Consider the following 23,373-nt stretch of genomic DNA (forward strand, 5'->3'; position numbering starts at 1 on the left):
ATATATATATATATTCATTTTCTTCTTTTATTTTTAACTCTACTTCATTAATTTATTTTTTGTCATTCCTTGAATATGATTACAATCATACATACTAATTTTCATGATATAAAAGATATAATAGGAAGTATTTTTTTTGTTACCAATTTCTTTTATATGAGTTAATATCATTAGAATATTGAAATTTTTGCTTGTGTATTTTTTAAATATAGAAACTCATTATTTTTACATGATACGCAAGAAAATTAACTTATTATAAAAACTTATTGAGTCATTTGAATAATTTAATAGAAGTATAATGTAAATTTAATACTTTAAGTGCATAAATATTATAATTGCTTATTCTATAGTAATTTTTTACTATACAAATCTAAATTTATACAAAATTTATTTGTATAAAATACTGATACACATAAACCATAGTTAAGTATAAATTATTATACTTTTTCACATTTACATGTAAATTAAAAATTAAAATAATTTTAAAATTTAATGCTTTACGGAGTCTTTATTAAAATTATATTATCACCCAAAAAATTAATAACATATAATTTAAGTTATTATCAACAACAAAACTTAATTCTAATGTCTTTAAAATTAGAGAAAAATTAATAACATATATAATTTAAGTTATTATCAACAACAAAACTTAATTCTAATGTCTTTAAAATTATAGAAAAAAACTAATTATACGTAAGTCAATTTTTTATGAATACCTAATATATATAATACCAAGCAAGATTAACTTTTAATATTTTAATAAAAATTAGAAATATAAGAAAAGAAGAAAGAACAAATGATGTAAAAAATTTAATATAAAAGAGCTTATGATTTTATTTAAAGTTTTTAAAAATATTTTATATTATTTATAATATTTATACTTAATTAATTTATAAAAATACATATTTTAATTAATAAATTGTGAATAACTACTATAGACATAATTAATATAAATTTAGATATAAAAGAGCTTATGATTTTATTTAAAGTTTTTAAAAATATTTTATATTATTTATAATATTTATACTTTATTAATTTATAAAAATACATATTTTAATTAAAAAATTGTGAAAAACTACTATAGATATAATTAATATTGTTCCTGTTAAGGAAACTCTTATCTTCAGAATATCCTCTTACTGCGAGATAAGATGACGACCTCCTTAATACTGTGAATTTTTCTTTGTCTGACGTAGGGGTGGTACCTGCAAAAGGTACTTTGATGATAAAGTCAGGTATTGGTTTAGGTAATAAATGCTATTTAATATTTAAAAGTCAACCTCTTACCTATATCTTTTACCTTCCTTTTATAGGTAATATTATGGGCTATCGGGCTTTGTGAATCAGCATTGATTTTTAGCTCTGTAATTAAGTAAATAATGATTTAATTATTTACCTTAATTGATTTAATCATTCTTTAATCTGACCAATGGGGTACTCGTCCTACTGAGGCCGAAAGGGTATTCGTCTTGCTGAGGGGATGGATCCGGTAATTCCGATCTTGTATTTTTAAGAGATGGTGTGAAAATGTTTGACACCTTCTTTGTATATAAATATATGTTTAGGGACTTAGGTATTAGACTTCCCTTTGATGACTTTCAGATGGGTGTATTAAGGCTTATGAACGTCGCGCCATCGCAACTTCATCCGAATAGGTGGGCAGCTATGCAAGCATTCAGAATTTTGTGTAAATTTCATTATATAGAGTCAAGTATAGATTTATTTCTTCATTTTTTTTGTACTTGCCCTTCAGATAAAGAGAGATGGGTATCCGTAATAAGGCAAGTTGAACTGCCTCTGTTCAAGCCTTATACTTCTTCCTTTAAAGGCTTCAAAACCCAGTACTTTAAAATAACTGTCAACCCTATAGGTAAAAAATATTTTTTTGATAGCGAAAATAAGCCTTCGTTTCCTTTTCACTAGACTCAGGTCCTGCGGAGGTATGATGTGTACCCAGAAGACATGTTGTCCTTTGAAAAACAAACGGCTCTAGAGTACCTGAAATCTCTTCCTCGGGAACTACCGGCCTGAGCCCTCATTCTTTTGCTGAAGTCCCCCAAGCCTCGCTTGGATATGGATGGTATGCATTATTGCCCTAGTTTACTTTGGATATAGAGTTATATTGATTTGACTTCTTGTTTTTATTGCAGGCATTATGACGCAGAAAGAATTCGGTTTAAGCTACTGAAAAAGGTTTAAGACAAAAAGCTCCAGAAGGCACCTCGGCTGATGAGCATTGGAACCTTGTTTTGGACCAAGTTCCACACCTGGTTGAAGCTTGCCAACCTCCCCGAGATCCTACCCTTGTTGAAGGTCAACCCAAAAATAGTAAAGATAAGGGCAAAGAGAAGGAGTCCAAGAGGGAAAAGAGGGAAACATGCTCAAGATGTCAAGTCGAGTGGTCCGAGTAGCTCATCAAACTGTACTGTTATTCCTCTTGCTGCTTATTACGAATCCTTTTTTACCGAAGGGGTTCGAGCTAACCGAGTTGTCTCCCCAAACTTACTATCGGATTAAGGGAGGGCTCTTGTAAATAAACAAAATAACAAGTCCCGATGACAATGGTATTATGAATTTCAGGCTCAAGCAATGGTGACGACGCGTAGCTTTGCTTTGGAACCATTACAAGAGTTGGAAAGGGTCCAAAGCCAATTCTCCTCTTCCCAAAAAGCTCTAGCCAAAAGCGAGGAGGTCCAGTCAAACTTAACCAAAACCAACAAACTGTGACTCAAACTAATGCTTTCCTTACGATTGTTATGGAACATTTCCTCAAGAATCATAGCTGTCATGTGACTCAAAAACCGTGAGAAAATCCAGATGTCAAACTTGTGAAGGAACAAGCATATCCCGTTTCCTTTTCTTCCGCAGCATTCTCTACTCTCCTTCCTTTGATTATTCAGTAGCGCTGTTACTTGTTTGTTAAATGTTAAAGATAGCATACAGATTGTCAATTTGATTATTTATGTTGTTAGCCTGCCCAAGTCATAAATGACATTTCTGAAGAATATATGACAGCATAATTTGTGGCTTCTTCTAGAATTGCCATTCTTGTTTCTGATTTCTATTTACCAGTTTGCAGAAATGTTGTCCCATGTCCCTAAAATACTTGCATTCTAAAATAATATAACGGAGCATGGTCGCGCTCGTCAATACGCCCTCCCTTCTCCCTTCTATATATATATATATATATATATATATATATATATATATATATAAGTTACATTGTTTTATTTTATTTTTAAATTATTGATAAATATATTTTCTTGTTTAAGCCAACTATTACGGGTGATAGATAAATAAATATGTAAAGATGAGACAAGGAGTTAGAAAGTAAAGCAAGAATGTCTATCGACAATATTAAATTCAAAAAACAAAAGGAGATAGAAAGTGAAGATAGAATACTCATGTTTCCTTTTATTTTATTGGTTACTGTGTAATTGAGATTCGAATTAGATACTACAATGGCACAAGTTTCCCAAATTGAGAAAGATGTACTTGACAACTTGCAACCATCAACAATGTTAAAGAAACTGAGCATCAGATACTATAATGGTACAAGTTTCCCAAATTGGCTGGGTGATTCTTCATACTGTAATGTTCAAGTCCTGTGTATCGGTGACTGCAACTATTGCGTGTCACTTCCGCCCTTTGGACAATTACTTTCTTTTAAGGAGCTTGTCAGCAATGCAGGTTCCCAATCCTTTCAGCCATTTCCAATGTTGGAAACTCTCGAGTTTGAGCATATGTCAAAGTGGGAGGAGTGGCTACCATTTGAAGTGCCACCACTTCACAACACTCATCTCAATCATGCTATTTCATTGTTCTTTCACCACACAAGCTTTCATTTAAAGGAGCTGTACTCTTTAAATGTTATAAAGTTTGACAAAACCAATGGTTTGTTGAGGTTTAATATCATGTGTATTGGATTTTTATTTTGTTTTCAAGAACAGAGTGTAATAATTATATTTATGCTGTTTTTGTGGTATCATCCTAACTTTGCATTGGAGTTTGAAGGTAATTCATTAGCGTTGCGTTTTCATATAATAAATTATTATTTATGTTATTTTGTCCTCTTTTACTCCAAAATTATTTCAAAGTGTTAGTTAGGATTAAACTTATAGTGTTTAGTTTAATGGTATCCTTATGATTATTTTTTAAGATTTAAGGTCTAGTCTTATTGATTCAACAATGGACTTAATTTTTTTTGCTATAACAATGGACTTAATTTTATAGGTAAGAATCAAGAAATTTTTAATATGATAGTCAATATGCTTTAATGTATTGACATTGACATGTCAAAGACAAGAATATAAAAAATAAAAATTAGTTTGAGTGATAATGACATTATTATAGTTCAATTCAATATATTATGTGAATAATAAGGTAAAATGTTTATTCAAATGGGAAAGAAAGATTATTTTATCTTTTCTCAAATTATTTTTACTTTTTTTATTATCTACAGTTCAAATTTTAATTTCTTCTATTTTAAACTAATATTGGAGAGTTTTACACTTCTTTCCATACAAAGCTTCCCTAAAAATCCATCAATGACAAAATACTTTCATAACATCTACCTTTTGCATCACATTTTTTGGGTAAATATAGACTTATCAAAGTAAAAGATATTTTATTTTTTGGCATAAAATATCCCCACCCAATTAAAAAATAAGCAAATATCTCCACTATCAGTAGATTTGCTTCAAATCAATCTAGAAGGGAAATAGTCTTCTACGCACTCTAAGCACAATTTTGATCCAAAAACTGTGTTATAATATAGCATCATCTATAGATGAACCCCTTCTTGACGAAGAGTCTCTTTCATAACCATATAATCTTTGGTTGAAAGTAATTAACATAAATTGTTTAGCTTTCAAAGAAGATGAGCTTCTAACATAAAAAGGAGTTTAGCATTGATTATTGCAAGAAGGAAGTGTTATCATTAGGATTCCAAGAGTCAAGCAAGAAGTAGGTATTGACAATGAAGAGTCATGTTCCCATTCACCCACCACCCACGAGTTACGCCTAAGCACACCTTTTAATAGAAACGATTGTGGTTAGTAAAATAGCTAAAATATGTGGTTCCTAACGGTTATTTTTTTTAAGCTACTTTTCAGCTATTTGTCATGAGAGAAATTTTCATTTTTGTCCCTATTAATCCCTTATTTTACCATTTAATTTTTAAAACCTTACAACTTTTACCTGTTTTACCTTCAACTTTTCTAAATCTTCTTTATCAATTATCATTAAATCTTATTAAAATATATTAAATTATTAAATATTATTTTTTATAATATAAATTATCAAAATAAGATTATATATTGATTCATTTTATTTCATTATATATAATAAAAATATTTTAAAATGATAATAAAATAAAAAATTAACAATAATTTTAAGATATATAATTACCAAATTTAAAATTCTAAATTAAAAATTAAAAGAGTGACAAATTTTTAAGTTATAGGTTCAAAAATTAATTATATTTATATTCATTATTTTATATTCAATTTTTTAATGTAAACTTAAATTCAAGAACCATTAAATATATTTTGTTAAATAATTTAAATTATCATAAAAACATGTATTAAATATTTTTTTAATAATTTTGAAATAATCAACATTCTTATTTTTAATAATTTTCTAAATATTTAACATGTGTATTTTTTGACACACTTTAAAAAAATTGTTATATATTTGTTAACTAATTTAATATTTAATTTTATAAAACTTTTAATCTAATTAGTTAGTTTATCACTTTATTTTTTCTATCTCTTTATTTTTAGTTACATTTTCAATTTTTAGCTAATTTATTAGCTTTCGGTTAGCTTATATGCTACTTTTACTAAACACACATAATTAGCTAATACTCTACTTTATTGAAGATAAAAGTTAAAGAAAAATAGATTCTCCTCAAAATTTGTTTGTATAAATACGAAGATCACAAAGTTTTTTTAGATTTTATTTGAAAGTTAATTTTAGAGAAAAAAAGAGAGAAACAAATATTTGTATCATAATTATTTTTATTTAAAAGTTTTTAGATAAAAGAGGAGGTTTATAAACCTTTTAAAACATTTCTAATCACATATTTTTAAGTTTTTTCAATTTGACGATTAATCCCTTTATCTATTTTTCTCTTTCTCCTTTTAAATAATTTTTTAATTTCTTTAAATTCTTAAATAAATAAATAATAATAAAATTTTCATTTTTACAGCCAAGTTAGAATTCTAAGATTTTTCAACTTTTGAGAGAGCATTACAAATTCTTTATTAATTTTTTTTAGAGTATGATGCATATAATTTTATTCTATAAATCTAAATATTAGTTTCTTAAAATAACATGTTAGATATACTAATTAGGAGTTATTTCGTTGAAATAAAACAATATACATATAATTTTCACTATTTTTGGACGTTTGTAAGAAAAAAACACGTCAATGGATTTCAAACTAAAATCTACTGCTACATAGCAAAAATGAAAGTCAACACTAGATTTTATTCAAAACTCAATATGCTTGCAACTCATTTGGAAATATACGTAACTATAAATTTCTCTTTAAGTCTTCATCTAGGGGCAACACGTGTAAATTTTTTCAAATTTGTATGACTTATAGTTTATGTTTTATAAAATATGAATTTAATTTCAATACGTGTTATATGATTTTAGTTTAGTCTCAACAAGTATTCTTTTAAATTTAATTCTTATTATAGTACACAAATTTTTAAAATAATTTTTTATGTTATTTTGTAAAAAAAAAATGTAGTTAAAAATAAATAATATTTTTACTTGACCGATAACCATGGTCATGTTAGATAAATATATTGTTAAATTTTTAAATTATATTTTAATTGTTTGAATATAATTTAACTGATATCATATAAATGAATACAATTATTAAAGATTGATGTTAAAATAAACTATAATCTTAAATAAATTTATATATATATATATATATATATATTTTAAAGTGTATATGGAATTAAAACTGAAAGAAACATTAAATAGTAAATTATCTGATGAATTAATGCTATTTATAAGATAAATTTCATTAAATATATTTATTTATTATTTATTAAATCTTTTAAAAACATTAATTAACATTTATCTTTAATTTTATTTTATTTTTTGAATGGTGGCCCTTAAGCAATGATTACTTTCCTCTCGAGCTCCACCACTGTATCTGCTTCTTTCTTTTTCCCTCTACAAATTAATAACACCGACAAATAGAAGCCTCTAACAACATGGTTAATTTTGAGAAAAAATGTTGACCACTTAGCATTGACCTTGGTAAACTTTTTGACCACAAAGGTGTAGATGGTAAGAAAGATTTCGGTTTTGGTGCAAGTCTAGAAATATTTTACAAATGATATCAAATCTTTAGTGAATTTTTTCTTATGTTCTTTTCTTTTACAACAATTTTTTTTATGTTTTTAAAATATGAATTTGTAGTTGCCATGGTTAATAATGTTCCTGTGATGGAACCACAAGGCTTCAATGTCAATTAATGGTTTTTAGTGCACAGCTTCTAGTTTCAGATCAAGCTTCTCCATCCTCAAGTTATGGAGGGCTTCAGTGATCACACTCATTATTTATTTCATAGTAGCAAACTTAAGATTGGGTTTCAATTTCATAGAGCAAATAAATTTTCTTCCAACTGTAGGTACTTAAATTGCCTCCTTAATTTTGATCATTATAGCATAGCTTAATACTTTTCTTAAGAATTAATATTTTTCCTTTAAAAGAGACCATTTAATATATCAAAAGTATAATAAATGCTAATATTTTTAATTGCTTAAAATCAACTTTAAAATTTGATGTTAACATTTTTCTAATTATATAAATTTAAATTTGATATTAATGTGTAAAATGTTATGCCCTATCATGAAATGATGTTTTGATATATATTTAAAAGTGTCAAAATTTTTGAAATAGTGATGTGATATAATTTGATTTATATATATTAAATATTAATTAATAAATATATTAAAAGAATTAGTTAATAAATAAATATTAACAGTGATGTTCTTTTTTCCTGTTAATATAAAGGTTAGGGAGAGAGAAGGTATTTGAATTCAAAGCCAAAAGAAGTATATATGTCTCAAGTTTTAATAGGAATTTATAAGATTTAACATACAATTTGATCTGGAATCAATGGATTAAACTAATAATAAATTGTATTTTTTTTTATCTTAAATAGTACCAATTAATTAATAAGTTTATCCCATTAATTTTTTAATTAACTTGTAATTTTTTTAAAAGACTAATTTACACTGACAATCATTTTTAAGAACCAAAACAACAAAAATTATTAGTATTTTATCATCCAAGCATCTTACAATTTACCTTGAGTTTCTTGTTGAAAGAACTAAAAATGAACAAGTTGGATTTGAAGTGAACATGATTATGTAAGTTGGAAACTTTTTTTACAGAAAAAGGAAAAGAAAAAGGAGCTGCATAAGTGTCACATAAGAAGTTACAAAACTTTGTGTGATAGATGCTAGATGATGATTGATGGCAAGGAAATTTGCATACACCACAAGAAAACAACCACTTCCAGAAGAACATAACTCATTATTTGGTGAAGTTTTCTCTGACATTATTATTATGCATGTCAGCAAAATAATGCAAAACACCTTTCTTTTCCTTAAACAAAGCCAAGTCAAATACCTGAGTGCTTCAGTTATATAATTATTGCAACTAAAGAATAAAAACTTGTTACTGTAATATTATTTCCAAGTAAAAAGGAACACATAAAAAAACCCTAAAAATGATAATTCAAATTAATTTAATTTTGAAAGTTTGCATACATATAATTTAGTAGAAATAGCAAAGTGGATCAACCTGTCCTTTTTTAGATACGAGTCAAAAGCATAAATTTCATTTCACTTTTAAATTAGGTTGATGAGTTCACTCACTTACAAATTTAAAAAGCTAAACTAATATACATTAAATAAAAAACATGTATAGTTAAGTTTAAACATAAATCAATGATTAATTTTATTAATATTAATATTTTTTTATTTATAAAATTTACATATAAATTAAGAGATATAAAAATATAATTTTTAAAATTTTTATCATATTAAAGAAAAAACTTAATTCAATGGGTTCAACCTGTTTCATCCACTTAACGTTTTTTAAAATGTGGATTTATAAAGAGAGATTAAATGGGTTAGTAGGATCTAAAACTTCTGATATGTACGTTAAAATTAGCAAGTTAGATGCCTCAACCCATAAATTAGATTTTTTTTGTCATCTTTATAATGTAATTTATAATCTTCTTAATATTTTTTTTTTATCAATTTAATCTCAAAATTTTATTAACTTCATAACAATTTATAGTATTCAAATTTGTCAATTTCATAACCATATAAATTTCTCAATTTCACGTTATAAGAATTACCGTATTACGAAGTTGATAAATTTAAACACCAAATGAAAATATATATAAATTTGATAAATACTAACTAATATACAATAGACACTAAAAAAATTAAAAGAAAAAACTTGTATTAAAAAATATTTTAATATGTTCTCATCGTAATTTTTAATACATCTTAATATTATTCTTTTCAATTAATAATTTCTTAATCAATATTTTTCGACGCTAATTTACATAATAGAGATGCTATATGTCAAACAAAAAGATTAATACGAGTTCATACACAGAAGACGAGTTTTTACATAATTAAAGGATAAAATGAGAAATTAAGGTGGAAGTTTTATATCTAACCATGAATTGGTAATGTTTGCAAAATTATTAACTTTTATTATTAAATCAACATACATTACTACTTAGCATGAAAAAAAATTATATTACTACTTAATTAAGAGAAAAAAAAAAAAAGAGTTGAAAAAAAGTGAGTGAACAGTGAAGTAAACGGTAAGAGAAGGAAGGGAGAAGCTTGGGACCCGCCAAAGAGTTTTGAGTTAAAAGCATAATAACAAAGAAGGGAAGGCATGGACAAAACAATAGAGTATCCGACTCCAAGTTGGAAACAACACAACTGAAAACGTTAACACTTAAAACACAAACTTGTTGAGGGGCCACTCCCTGGGGGCGCCATTCTCTTTTTCCTTTCAAAAAGCAAAGCTAACATCTCTCTCTCTCTCTCTCTCTCTCTCATCGCTACCCTGTTGGTGGATAACCATATTTCAGCAACCCCTTTGCATCTGATCTAAGAATCCCAAGCTCAAGTACCCATTATTTGTCATTTCATGATCTGTAAGTTCAACTCTTTTTCTTTTGTTAGCCTTTTACTGATAGGTTCATCTTTAAAAAAATGGAAAAAAAAAATAGAAGAGAACAATGTGATGAGCTGGAGAATTAGGGTTCAGGTTCATTGTTGGAAGATGTAAAGTTTGCTTTTGATTTAATTAGGCATAATGGGTAGGGTGGAGTGGTGGTACCTGAAATTGTTAGTTTCTGATTTTGGGGTATGTTTTTGGGTTTTATTTTATTCTGTTTATGGATGAATGTGAGTGAAAGTTCCTTTCTTTTTTTGGTATGTTTGTAAAATTTCATTGAACTGCTTTAAGTGTAACGTAATCTGCTCAATTATTCATGCTAAATGTTGCATTGTTTTTGTGATTGGCAGAGGTAAATAGTTCGTGAAAATGACGAGGATGACCCGTGATTTTGGGGATACTATGCAGAAAGATGCAGTGCCGGCTGTGTCGGCTGATGTAATATTTGCTTCTCTTCGGTTTCCTAATTACAAAATTGGAGCTAACAATCAGATCGTGGAGGCAAAGGATGACTCAAAAGTGCTATCTATGAAGGAGGTTGTTGCACGTGAGACTGCACTGCTGTTGGAACAGCAGAAACGTCTGTCAGTTCGCGATCTTGCCAGTAAATTTGAGAAGGGTTTGGCTGCTGCTGCTAAGTTGTCTGAAGAGGTCACCTTTTTCCTATTTAAAATTCAACATAATTTTTTTATCCCTAAATAATGCTTAATTTTGGAGGGTATTTCAACTTGAGATTTCTATTATGTCATTGTTTTTTAATGTTTTCCATTGAAATTATCAGTGGTTGTGATTTGCAAAGATTTTCATGTCGTTGTCATTACTAAGCTTGTGTATGGTGGGGAAATTCAGGCTAGACTTAGAGAAGCAGCTTCACTGGAAAAACATGTTCTTTTGAAGAAGCTTCGAGATGCACTGCAATCCTTAAAGGGGAGAGTGGCAGGAAGAAACAAGGATGATGTACAGGAAGCCATTGCTATGGTTAGTTCCTTTTTCAAGGAAATAGGCGCACTTTTTTTCGTACTGATACTTGAAATATATTTTCATATTTATTCTGTTATCTGATAAAGAATTAGTATGAAGGTGATAAAATAATTATATGCAGAAATTTATTTCATATTTATCGTGTTAATGGGATAACTTGTTGCATCGTATACTTTTAATAATAGCAAGTTATCCCATTAATTTTAGAGTTGGTGATTCATTTTAGGGTCATTGGAAACTCTCAAATGTGAGTGCAAGTTATAACAGTGTGGTGTACTTGGTGAGTAAAGAATGAATAATAATTCCTGTATAATATACATCAAAGTAGTATTCTCTTACTGTCTTACACCAAAAGAAAAGTATTAGTATCTTGGTGTTTATGTTTTTCTAAAGGATTTGCATCAACAATTATCCAACATGATTGCAGAGCACTTGTATTTTGACATTCTTTTTATTCTGTCAAGACAGACAGGATAAGCACACACAGAGAGGGGAGAGAGGGTGGGGGATTGGTGTGAATGGAAAAGCATGGAAAACAAGCTATGGGATATATTTCTTAAAATTTGCAGTATCTTAAGTTTTCTCAGATATATAATTGATTCATTGCTCTACCTCTCCTGCACAGAAGTTACAATATTCTAGCTCATTTATTATTGCACCACTCTATTTGTGATTATAATCAACTGTAACTTATTTAATGTATTCTGCAGGTTGAGGCTCTAGCAGTTCAGTTGACTCAAAGGGAAGGGGAGCTAATACAAGAAAAGGTTGAAGTGAAGAAGCTAACAAATTTTCTTAAGCAGGTGATGTTAACTTCTTTGACCTTCTCTTTTTCTTTTGTGATAGAAGTAGAAATTTGATAAGCAATAAAGAAAATTTTTACAAAGAATAATGGTATGTCTTCTCTAAACTCAGTGGCAACAGAAAATGAAACAAGACCAAAAGTGGCATCAGATTTATCAAAATCATTTCCTTTAGCACAATTGATCCCTCTCCATGCCTGCTAGAAAAAATCCCTAAAACAACTGTGATTTCCCATGATAAATTACCACAAATATTTCCTTTACACTTCTGTGCCTGACTTCAATTGGAAACATCAAAGGACAACATAATCTGTGTGGTGCCATAAATTAATGAGCATAACATTTCCGAGTCTAAGAGACACTAGAGTATAGCAGGAATGATCTTGAGAGTATTTGCAATTTCAATAACCAACACATAGCAGATTTGTAGTCAGTACACATAAAAGTTTATATGCAATGAACAAAATGTGGGCGGAAACTAAACTGTCTATTTAATTTGTGTGTGGAATGAAACCTCTGGAAGTCGATTCAATATTTTATCAGCATTATATATCTTTCATGGTGGAATGAATGACAGGGTGACAAAAGAAACTTTCTTTTCTATTGTTGAGAGTTTAGATTTATTTGTAGGCTTCTGAAGATGCTAAGAAACTTGTGGATGAGGAAAGAGCTTTTGCTCGTTTTGAAATAGATAATGCCAGAGCAGCAGTTCAGAGAGTGGAGGAGGCACTTCAGGAGCATGAAAGAATGTCTCGAGCTTCAGGGAAACAGGTTAATCCTATTTGCTTGTCATTTTAAGTGTTCAACTTTTAAAATTGGGAGATTTGGATCTTTCCTTCTGCCATAATGATAAGTGCATCTGACTTATCAATTATTTTCTTTTTGATTCCAGTCCATTTTTTTAAATATAATCAACTTATGTTATATGAAACTATGAGTGAATACAAATTTCTTCATGTTTGATTTTGTCCTTTATTGAGGTAGGTCCATGGTGGGTATTTCCAACTAGTTACTTAAGCTTTAATGTTTAGTTGCCCTCTATCTGCAAACTTATCTGTTGGGAATGTAGTTTGTTTAGAACATTGCTTATTTCTTTTGGTTTGGATGTTTCTCATACATAATTTCTGGTGGTTGTCTCAGTGTGGGACATTACCTTTTAGAGGTATTTCTCATGTTCTTTTGACAACCCGAAATCCAAAACTCCCTGCATGATTCTTTGTCTAGACTTCAGTACCAAATGAGTAGGGTTAATGCTCAATCAGTGGCCCATATATTTCTAGATTGTATTTGAATTTGTTGGGAAGCTTCTCTCCTTTGGAATAAGATGTCTGGTATTCTGAATAAATCTTGTGTGTGGCCCTTCACTTAACCCTTACGAGCACTTTCTCTTTTTTCAAAGATTTGGGGAGAAAACTATGGTTCCAGAATTGTGGCATTATGCAGCTTTTGACTTTCCTTTGATGTAGGTTGGAAAAGAATGTGTTCATTTTTAAGGGCCAATCTTTGCCCATAGTTATATTTTGAGATGGTTTGTTTGTTTCTTTTTGCTATGCACATAACTGTTCCAAAGGGTTTTACATCTTTCTGATGTATGGAGAGACTGGACAGCCTTATGCATTATTGATTTTCTACCCATTTAATATACCCTTAGTTGTACTTATTCATTTTCTTTTGTATAATTTCTTTATAAGAAATTATTAAATAAGAGAAACTCTTCAATAATCATAATTTGTATTGAAATATAACTGTTGATATTGTAGTGCTGTATCAACCAACTAATTTTCATTTTAACAAAATTTTTTCTTTTGGAACTTTAGGACGTGGAACAATTAATGAAGGAGGTTCAAGAAGCTCGGAGAATCAAAATGCTGCATCAGCCAAGCAAGGTATATAGTGAGCCTTTGTTCTTATTTCATCTATTGTCGTAGATCAATCATTATTGTTTGAAATATTCTTAGATGTAGTTCCCTGACCCACCTCTACTATTTTTCGTCAATACTTATTGGCAACGTATTTTGTGTGTTCTCTTCTATACTTAATGTCATCATATTTTGGTATGCCTCGTCTCCTGATTTTCTTATTCATTACAAAGAGGTCAGACGTGATAGTTGCTTGAAATTTGAGAAAATGAAGATTATATATTTTCTAGCCCTTTTCCCTGTTTTCAGTTAAAGTTGAATTTTATCTCAGTCCTCGAGTGCCATAATTATCATGTGGTTTATGAATTATGCTGTCAATTTGTTTTTCTGCCTTTCAAGAATAGTTACTTTACTGGTCTGTTGTACTGTTATGTAGTAACAATGTATGATCACTTACAACTTGCAAAACGACAGAAAGAATTTGAATCAGCGCAAGATATTACATCTATGAAGGTGTAGAATGAATCCAGAAACCAGAACTGGGGAAATTCTGGGAATATATTTGGTTATGGCTGCAGTATATTCTTTATACATGTTCTCCTGGGTTGAAATTGCCCCTCTTACTATTTTCTTAGCCTCATATCATATTTGCATGATATTAACATTTTTTATTGTTATTTTAAGTAAATGAATTCATTGTTCATTTGTTGATTTTAGGTTATGGATATGGAACATGAGCTTCGAGCATTGAGGGTTCAACTTGCAGAGAAGTCTCGACTCTATCTTCGACTACATAAGGAGGTATGCCTACAATGTTATGCCATTTTGAAGTGGTTGGGATATATTGTCATTGACTAATTCTATGAAATAAGAGCTTTGAATTACAGGACTTTAGGAAGTGCTAGTTTGTTCTGCAGAATGCAAAATTGTGTGTGTTGACGTGTATGTGTATACACACAAGTATCTTACTGTCCAATTCTCAAACTAATCAGTATCACTTATTGGCTATGAATATAATGAAAAAGAAAAAGAGAAAAAGAAAAACATTCAAATCTTCCATATTTATTCCTTGAGGCTAGAATCTGATATAGAATTGGGGGTTTTCAAAGGTCTTACATGTTTAGTGTTATGGACATCGTTATTAAGTATACTTTTGTTTGAAGTGAATGATATGTTTCGTAGATAAAATTGAAGAGTAATCTGATGACTGTGTGTCTTCAATTGTAAGTTGTCCTTAATTTTCTTCCATTTCACCTTTCAGTTAGCAAGGACAAAGAAAGGAGAGGAAAATGTTCCCCAGTTATATGAATTAGAAGGGACTGAAACATTAGGTTCATATTTGCAAATTGAACCTTCCTCTGATAATGCCCCTGAACTTTCAAAATGTTCAATTCAGTGGTATCGTGTATCAACTGAAGGTGCCAAAAAGGAACTTATTTCAGGTACAAATTCCAAAAGTTTTGCAGTTTGAAAGATCAAGAGCTTTTTTAAATAACATTTTCTGTTGGATTGCTTTTTTTTTTTTTTTTTTTTTTGGTGTTGATCATTCAAATCAATTGACTCATTATTTATTATCTAAGCATGGTCATATATTTATATTAATATAACAATTTTTATGGTGACATTTCTATCCATAGCGTGTATAGCAAATTAAGCAACCTCTAACTAGTATTTCTTTATAGCACAAAATACTCTCAATATATAGTTCTTATATTATTTTTGATAATATATACAAACTTATGACAGGAACTGGATCAGAAACTAGAAAAGGAAATTAATTTTTATTGAATACTTGGGGTATTCAAGATACTCTCTTCTCTCCCCACTCTCTGAGTGTAATCCTTTCTCAAAATGCTGAGATGATCTCTCCCTCTCAACTTCCCTTATTCAGATGCAATATTTTATTCAAACTTCTCTTACCTAACCAACTCATCTAACTAACTAATGGAAATCACTTAACAACATACTCATGATTGTTATCATATTTATTGCTTTACAGTAACAAGAGTTACTTTTCCAAAAATATCCAACATTCTTTGTTACATGTGGAAATTTTATTCTGGCAGATAAACTTTTAGCCTCCAAGTATTTGCCTACATGATCACTGGCTTATTCTGTATTTATATCAGATTGCTTCTAAAGGGTTCCACATTCCCCGTACTAAGCTTTGTGAACCATATACACCAGAAATAGACAATCAAGCCAATATAACCTTTTATGGCCAACAAAATGGGAAATTGATCACTGTCCCAGTGAGGCATTCTATTTTGTGCCTTAGCAATACTATTGCTGAGTGGGATGTTTATCTTTTCTTGAAGAGGTTCTTTCCTTGGTCTGTATATGAATTAATGCAACAGGTTGAAACTACCATGACAAGTACAAAGATGTGAATTCCTTCAATCTAGTCAATTCAAATACTTTCCTGTATTGCAGGTGCCAGAAGGCACTCAATCTCAACTACAACTGAACTTTATCCATATGGTGATCTCTATATGTTGAATTTGACAACATAAATTGCAGACCATTTCTGGGTCAAAATTCACTTCCACAAATGTGCTGTTCCTCACATCATCACCAATACCTCCGTTGATATCTTCCATCCTTTTAGATGTCACTTTTCCATTGAAGGAGCAAATTTTTTGTCATTAACCATTTTGTCTTATTAATAAGGTGGAAGGGCTTATCCTATAAGGTGTACCATTTGAGATGCATTGTGTTGGAATATTGATTGTTAATAAATGTCATATCTGGTATCTTTTCTATCCTTGCTCATCATGTAATACAACTTTTCTGTTCTCAGGAGCTACCAAATCAGTTTATGCTCCTGAACCTTTTGATGTTGGACGCATATTGCAAGTTGATATTATTTCAGAAGGTCAGCAGATCACATTGTCAACCACTGGTCCAATTGATCCAGGTTTGGTTCCAATGCTGAGTCATACTCTTTTAATTTAGTATTCATTGACAGGAATGGTTCTACATACTTTCATCTATTTGAACTATTAGGCTTTTCTATTTTGATTTAAAGAGACGAATTTGTTTCTTTGTCCATTCTTATGCAGCTGCTGGTTTGGGAACCTATGTAGAGGCACTTGTGCGAAAACATGACACTGAATTCAATGTATGTCATTGTGATCCTTTTAACTATTTGTTTTTTCTTTTTCTTTCTCTTATAAGTAGTATGCAAGCATCAATCTGAACTTGTCATTTATTGGAGCTGTTATATAAGCTTATCATTTGTTACTTGTTATGTTTATTGTATAGCTCACTTGACCATTTGTGATTATCAACTTCAGCAGTGTTTTCACCTAGTGTGTATATGGGCTCCATGCTTGTCCCTTCGCTTGTATAAACAAATTTCAATTAAAAGTAGTGTCTGGTTACGTTAAACTAGTAGTGTGCTGAACTTTGTTAACATTTCAATGTAAAAAGTTTTAGAAAATCTGGTCAGATTCTTTGGTTTTAGAACTGTAGTTGTTGCACTTTGTCAACATTTCATAATAAGAACTTTTAGAATATTTGGTCTGATATAGTGACAAGACAACAATAATAGTTGACTTTAAATACTTTGCAGGTGGTTGTAACTCAGACTGGCTCAGATCATCCAACGGAATCTATTCATGTGCTTCATGTTGGAAAGATGCGGATGAAGCTCTGTAAAGGAAAGACAACAATTGCCAAAGAATACTATTCAAGTTCAATGCAGGTATTTCAAGTTGTGGGAAATTAGTGATATATATTTCTGGGTGAGAAATCAAATGTTTTCCATCTTCCATCATTCTTTAGCTTGTGTAGTCCTAGTACATACAAAAAAGAGCCATATATTTACTGTGTTAAAATACTGTTTTCAACCTTTTTCTGATAGTCTATATACTTTGAGCAATGAAGCTATCTTTCTGTGTGAAATATCTTTAGTTTTTTGTTCAAGATTTTGATATTTTCCTTCCCTTATCTAATTTGTTGTTATTCACCAAAATATGGTGCTTTGTTCTTGTTTTCTTTAGCTTTGTGGAGTTCGAGGAGGTGGGAATGCTGCAGCACAGGCAATCTTTTGGCAACCAAAGCAAGGTCTTTCTTTTGTATTAGCTTTTGAATCAGAGCGAGAAAGGAATGCAGCCATCATGCTTGCAAGGAGGTTTGCATTTGACTGTAATGTATGTCTCCCTGAACTATTTACATTAGATTTACTCAGAGATGGATTTGGCTCCTTTAAAATATGGTGCGTACTTTGGACATTAAAGTTCGAAATGATAGCTGTTGATTAGAAAATTATTGGTTAAGATTTGAACTTCATGTATTGTTACCCATGTACATGTATTTTATCACAATCTCAACCGTTAATTTTTCAATAAGTGGCTATCATTGCTCTCTACCCTCTTGAAGTGCACCTCTCACTTTAGAAGAGCCAAATTGGAGACTAATATCTTTATGAATTTAACCATTCATCATTCTTTTTTACCTCTTGGTCTTTGTTGCTAAATTTCTAATGCAGATTACACTTTCTGGACCTGATCACAAAGCTCCTTCAGAAACGTAATGGGGCCTCCTTGAATATTATTTTCTCAACTGTAATTATTTGAGTTTTCCTTCCTTGTATTATAAGTGTGTAACAGTGAAATATGCCTTTGGATTGTGCTAAGGATTCATACCTTGTGGTCTGAATTCCTTCATTCAATTTTCTTTCACCAACACCAGGGCATTTTTTTTCTTTGCCTTTGTGAGTGACACTTGATGAAGTTTTTAGAGCTTACATTATGGAAATGGTGGAAGTTATGTCCGGCGTTTGAGGTGCTAATTGATTGTATTTGATTGATCCAATTTATATCAAAATTCTGAGTTTGTGTTTAGATACTTGAAGTTTTTATGAAAATCTCTATGCGATGAAAGATGAAGTTAATTTTTTTTTACCTTAATGAGGTGATGAGGATATTACATGAAGACTTTAAAAGCACATGATAAAATAATTAAGTCAAAGGTTTATAAAATAATACACTAGCGAGTCCCCATAAAATGTGATAGAACTAGATCTGAATATAAGCATTGTAGAATTTTAAACAAATGTATGAAAAGTGATGGCATATATGTAAAACTTTTGTAAGAAACATATTAGTTTCAATAAAACTTTCATGGAATGTTTTGGTGATGGGTGAAATAGAGAGAAAAGAAATATAAGATGAGGAATAGAGTTGAAGAGATGTTATTTTATTTGAATTGAAATAAAAGGAAAGGAAATTATATATAAAAAAAATTCTATGATGAGTGAAAAAGAGAGTATAAAATAAATAAATTATATCAATTTTTTACTTATTAAAAAATTAAAATAATATAAAAAATGCAAATTTTTAATATATTATTTTTTAAGTATAAAATTATTTATCATTTTTTATTGTTTATAACAATTAGTTTTGTTTTTAAATAGTTAATTTAGAAAAAAAAAAATAACTGTAATATTTTGTATTCATTTTTTAGCTATATGAAAATAAAACTTGAATATGCAATTTTTATTGAATATATATAGAGAGAGTTAAGATTTATTGATATCATGTGTAAATTTTTTAAAATTTATACTAAATTTTAACCATACAAATTAATAATTTAACAGTCAAAAAATTATTTATTATTTAATTAAAGTAATAAAGTATAAGCGTATAAAAAAAATAATTTTTTAATTGTTAAATTATTAATCACTACAGTTAAAATTTAGTATAATGTGAATAAATTTTATCCTATATATATAATATATTTATTTATTTCATGTAGCTGAACGAAATTAGAGAAGTATTCTATTGCAACTCAATTTTACTTCATCTCGGTTCAGCTTTTCTCATTTCAACACATGCAAACGTAGCGTCATGTTCAAGTATATAGTTTTTTTAAGTTGTTAATCATTTAGTATATGATTTCAATGAAATAACAATGACCAAAATCAGGGGCACTTAGTGGTTAGCAATATCCAAATCTATTTTATATATTCTTCATAGAAAAATCCCAGTTCCAAATTTGGACACAAGTCTCCTCTTTCTTAACGACGTCGTTTTGCGCGAACTCAATCATTGATTTGAGTGACAGCATCACTATCGTCCATACACGTACCACGCCTCCTTCGGTATCGAGTAATAATAACAAACATTAACTTATTTTCCAATTCAAAAAATAAATAAATGAAAAGACAGTACAATTTTCATCAACGGTTATCATTGGTCAGATATACTGTGGCAGAATCTGGACCGTTGATTGACTAATGGCTCTCAAAATCTTGATCTTACTTTTTATTTAATGTCATTGGCACCTCTTTTCATCCTTTTCAAAGTTTCAATTCGATTATCCCTGATCACAGGTACTTCTTAATTCCTTCTTTGTTTAATGCTTGTTTTGGATGCATTTTGAACTATTTTAATGTTTTGGAATTTTGTTTGTTGGTGTGGTATAATATGATCATCGATTAAGCGTTGATATTGTGTTCTGGGTACCCCTCATCCTGATCACTGGGAAATCCACTGGGAAAGAGAAATAACGACCATTAGTAAAAATGTTAGCTTGTTATATCTTCATTTGGTGCAATTTTGGAAATTGTTGATCAAGAAAGTAAATTTCTTTTTGTCATAAATAATTACAAAAATATCCCTTTATTTTTACTTTGTTTCGAGTTCTTAAAGATTAGTAATATAAAGGCAATTTGATGATTTTACCAGTTTTTGCAAATATTATAAACAGGAAATAAAGTAAATGAAGGTGAAGTTTGTAATTGTTTATGAACAAAAATGAAAATGAAGCGTTTTCTCCCAGGTCTGAAACTTTGTACAGTGAATAATCTGCTTGTGTCTATATCTAATGGGTGTGATGTGATCCAGATTGTAGCAGTGTTTGTTCTGCAAATTATTGATGTACAAATTTAATTTGTTACTTGTTCTTGTCTTTGATTTGTTGTGATTGGATCTTGCTCACTTAATTTGCTTTACCATTTCTTATTTAGATATGTCGACATCTGATAAACCAGAAGCAGTAGAAAGGGATAGTAAGGATGATAAACAAAAGGAAGATGATGGGAAGGGTGGATTTCTTGATACAGTGAAGGATTTCATTCATGACATTGGTGAGAAGATTGAGGAAACAATTGGGTTTGGGAAGCCAACAGCAGATGTTACAGGAATACACATTCCATCAATTAATCTTGAGAAGGCAGATCTTGTTGTTGATGTACTCATAAAGAACCCGAATCCAGTACCAATTCCCCTAATTGACATAAACTACTTGGTTGAGAGTGATGGAAGGAAGCTAGTTTCAGGGTTGATACCGGATTCAGGCACAATCCATGCACATGGAGAGGAGACAGTCAAAATTCCTCTTACTTTGATTTATGATGACATAAAGAGTACATATGATGACATTAAACCTGGAAGCATCATTCCTTATAAGGTGAAGGTTGATCTCATTGTTGATGTTCCTGTCATTGGAAGGCTCACTCTACCTTTGGAAAAAACTGGAGAAATCCCTGTTCCATATAAGCCTGATGTTGATCTTGACAAAATTCAGTTTGAGAGGTTCTCTTTTGAAGAGACAGTTGCTATTCTTCATTTGAAGTTGGACAACAAGAATGACTTTGACCTTGGCCTCAATGCACTTGATTATGAGGTGTGGCTTGGTGATGTTAGCATTGGAGGTGCGGAACTTGCCAAATCTGCAAAGCTTGTGAAAAGTGGCATTACTGACATTGATGTTCCAATTACCTTCAGGCCTAAGGATTTTGGTTCTGCACTTTGGGACATGATTAGAGGAAGGGGTACTGGCTACACTATTAAAGGACATATTGATGTTGACACTCCCTTTGGAGCAATGAAATTGCCCATTACCAAAGAAGGTGGTACTACCCGTCTCAAGAAGAAGAAGGAAGATGGTGGAGATGATGATGAGGTTTGCCAATAATTTATGCTTCTTTTTTACTCGATTTGTTTTTTGCTTGTTCTCCAGAAATTGCGTGTATGTGTATTATACATTTCTATGTGTATTTTTGTCCTTCAATTATAAGTAGCAACAGCTGATCTTTATTAGACTTGTGTATGCGTATATACGTTCATGTTTTGCTTGTTGCTATTGACAATTTCTTTTCAAAAATAGATTTAACTGGCCAAATTTTGATGGCATCAGCATTTAAATCTGTGTGATGGCCAATCCTGACAATAATAATTGTTGCACTCATCACCATTTTACATTTCAATTCACTCACTATTATTATCTGGCATTTGTGCCTCAGTGTAGAGTTTTTAAACTCTGTATGCAATATCTTATTTTATCTGAGACTTAATAGTCAGAGCAGAACTTCGATACCACTGCCTGCTATCCCTTAATTTGTAGAAATTTGACTAAAACTGCATTCCTTGCTATGATTCTTGTAGTTGAAAGAGTTTCAATATAGACATGGTATTTCAGAAACTAGTCAATTTTTTTTTTTCTGCTTAGTTGGAAATCCGAGAATTGATTTAATAAAGAATTTGTTGTCTGAATCTTATATTAAAGAAAATAATTTTTAAAATGAAAAGGGATGCTTTTCAAAACTCGAAAACTCACTCTTGAAACTGTTTCCTTTAACTTGTTTAGAATAATTTGAAGCACTTTCTTTTTTAAAAACTAAGCAAGTTAATAGTTTGTTATCTGTTTTTCTAATTTTTTTTTTTGCTTGTGCTATAATTTTAACCCTTTAATCTTTTCTTTGGCAGGATTGATGAAGAAATGGCAGCTAGTAATTAGTATATGTTCTTTTATTTACTACTTAGGCCCATTAGAATGTTAAGTAAAAGGGAGCTGAACTTAAAAGCACTACTTCTGAGTTCTTATGGCTATTTATGTTTCTTGAGATATCAAGTTGACACTTGAAATGGACGGTGGTATCAGAGTTTATGTAAATATCAGAGCAGTTTGGTGTTTGCCTCCCTCTTGAAGCCACGTTCTTGTTTGAGCATGTAATTGATGATCAAATTCAAACCAATGTAGTGTTATCTTGTCAAAGGATTGTTGTAGAGTGTTTTGCTATTGATGTGTTCTATTCAAAAGATATTTATGTAATTGTTATACTCAACCATGTATAATCTGCAGATGTTATTCAAACTTTGTAGAGTTATTATTTAAAAATTTTAAAAATTATATTCTTGACTATCTTTTATTTTCAAGAAAGTCGTCTCATTTTTAACTATATATTTGTATGAAAATATCGTAAGTTATTATATAACTCAATTTGTAAATTTATAATAACTTCTATTTTACTCTTTCTTTTTAATTTTATGATTTGGATTTTAAAACATTTTTTAAAACTATTAAAGTCTAACTAATCACATTTTTTAATTTATCAAAAAATAACGTCACTGATTATAACATCTTAAAATATTATTTTTAGAAATAAAGTCATACATATTAAAATAAAGAAGAGTATTAAGAACACATTTTTTAATATACTTTTTTAAATACATATTTAATTATTGATTAAATTTTAT

At 29.7% G+C, this 23,373-nt stretch overlaps 2 protein-coding genes across 3 annotated transcripts; both read left to right on the forward strand.

Annotated features, from left to right (window-relative positions):
• Positions 1-9,957: 9,957 nt before the first annotated feature.
• LOC113854074 (stomatal closure-related actin-binding protein 1-like) lies at positions 9,958-18,732 on the forward strand. 2 transcript variants are annotated; one of them, XM_027484914.1, is made up of 13 exons: positions 9,958-10,222; positions 10,596-10,896; positions 11,095-11,223; positions 11,937-12,029; positions 12,660-12,800; positions 13,847-13,915; positions 14,606-14,689; positions 15,150-15,330; positions 16,689-16,805; positions 16,951-17,009; positions 17,463-17,594; positions 17,893-18,042; positions 18,381-18,732. In XM_027484914.1, exons 2-13 carry the CDS (start codon positions 10,615-10,617, stop codon positions 18,423-18,425), a joined length of 1,482 nt encoding a protein of 493 aa, XP_027340715.1. In that variant the 5' UTR covers positions 9,958-10,222; positions 10,596-10,614; the 3' UTR covers positions 18,426-18,732. The 2 variants fall into 2 exon arrangements, with proteins under 2 accessions (XP_027340715.1, XP_027340714.1); XM_027484913.1 differs by having other exon boundaries at positions 9,965-10,222; positions 17,893-18,707.
• Positions 18,733-20,098: 1,366 nt separating this feature from the next.
• LOC113854076 lies at positions 20,099-23,034 on the forward strand. Its single transcript, XM_027484916.1, has 3 exons — positions 20,099-20,225; positions 20,862-21,799; positions 22,603-23,034. Exons 1-3 carry the CDS (start codon positions 20,165-20,167, stop codon positions 22,606-22,608), a joined length of 1,005 nt encoding a protein of 334 aa, XP_027340717.1. The 5' UTR covers positions 20,099-20,164; the 3' UTR covers positions 22,609-23,034.
• Positions 23,035-23,373: the final 339 nt, after the last annotated feature.

The sequence above is a fragment of the Abrus precatorius genome, unplaced genomic scaffold (genome assembly GCF_003935025.1).
Source record: "Abrus precatorius isolate BTA unplaced genomic scaffold, Abrus_2018 Scaffold11, whole genome shotgun sequence".
Taxonomy (NCBI): Eukaryota; Viridiplantae; Streptophyta; class Magnoliopsida; order Fabales; family Fabaceae; genus Abrus; species Abrus precatorius.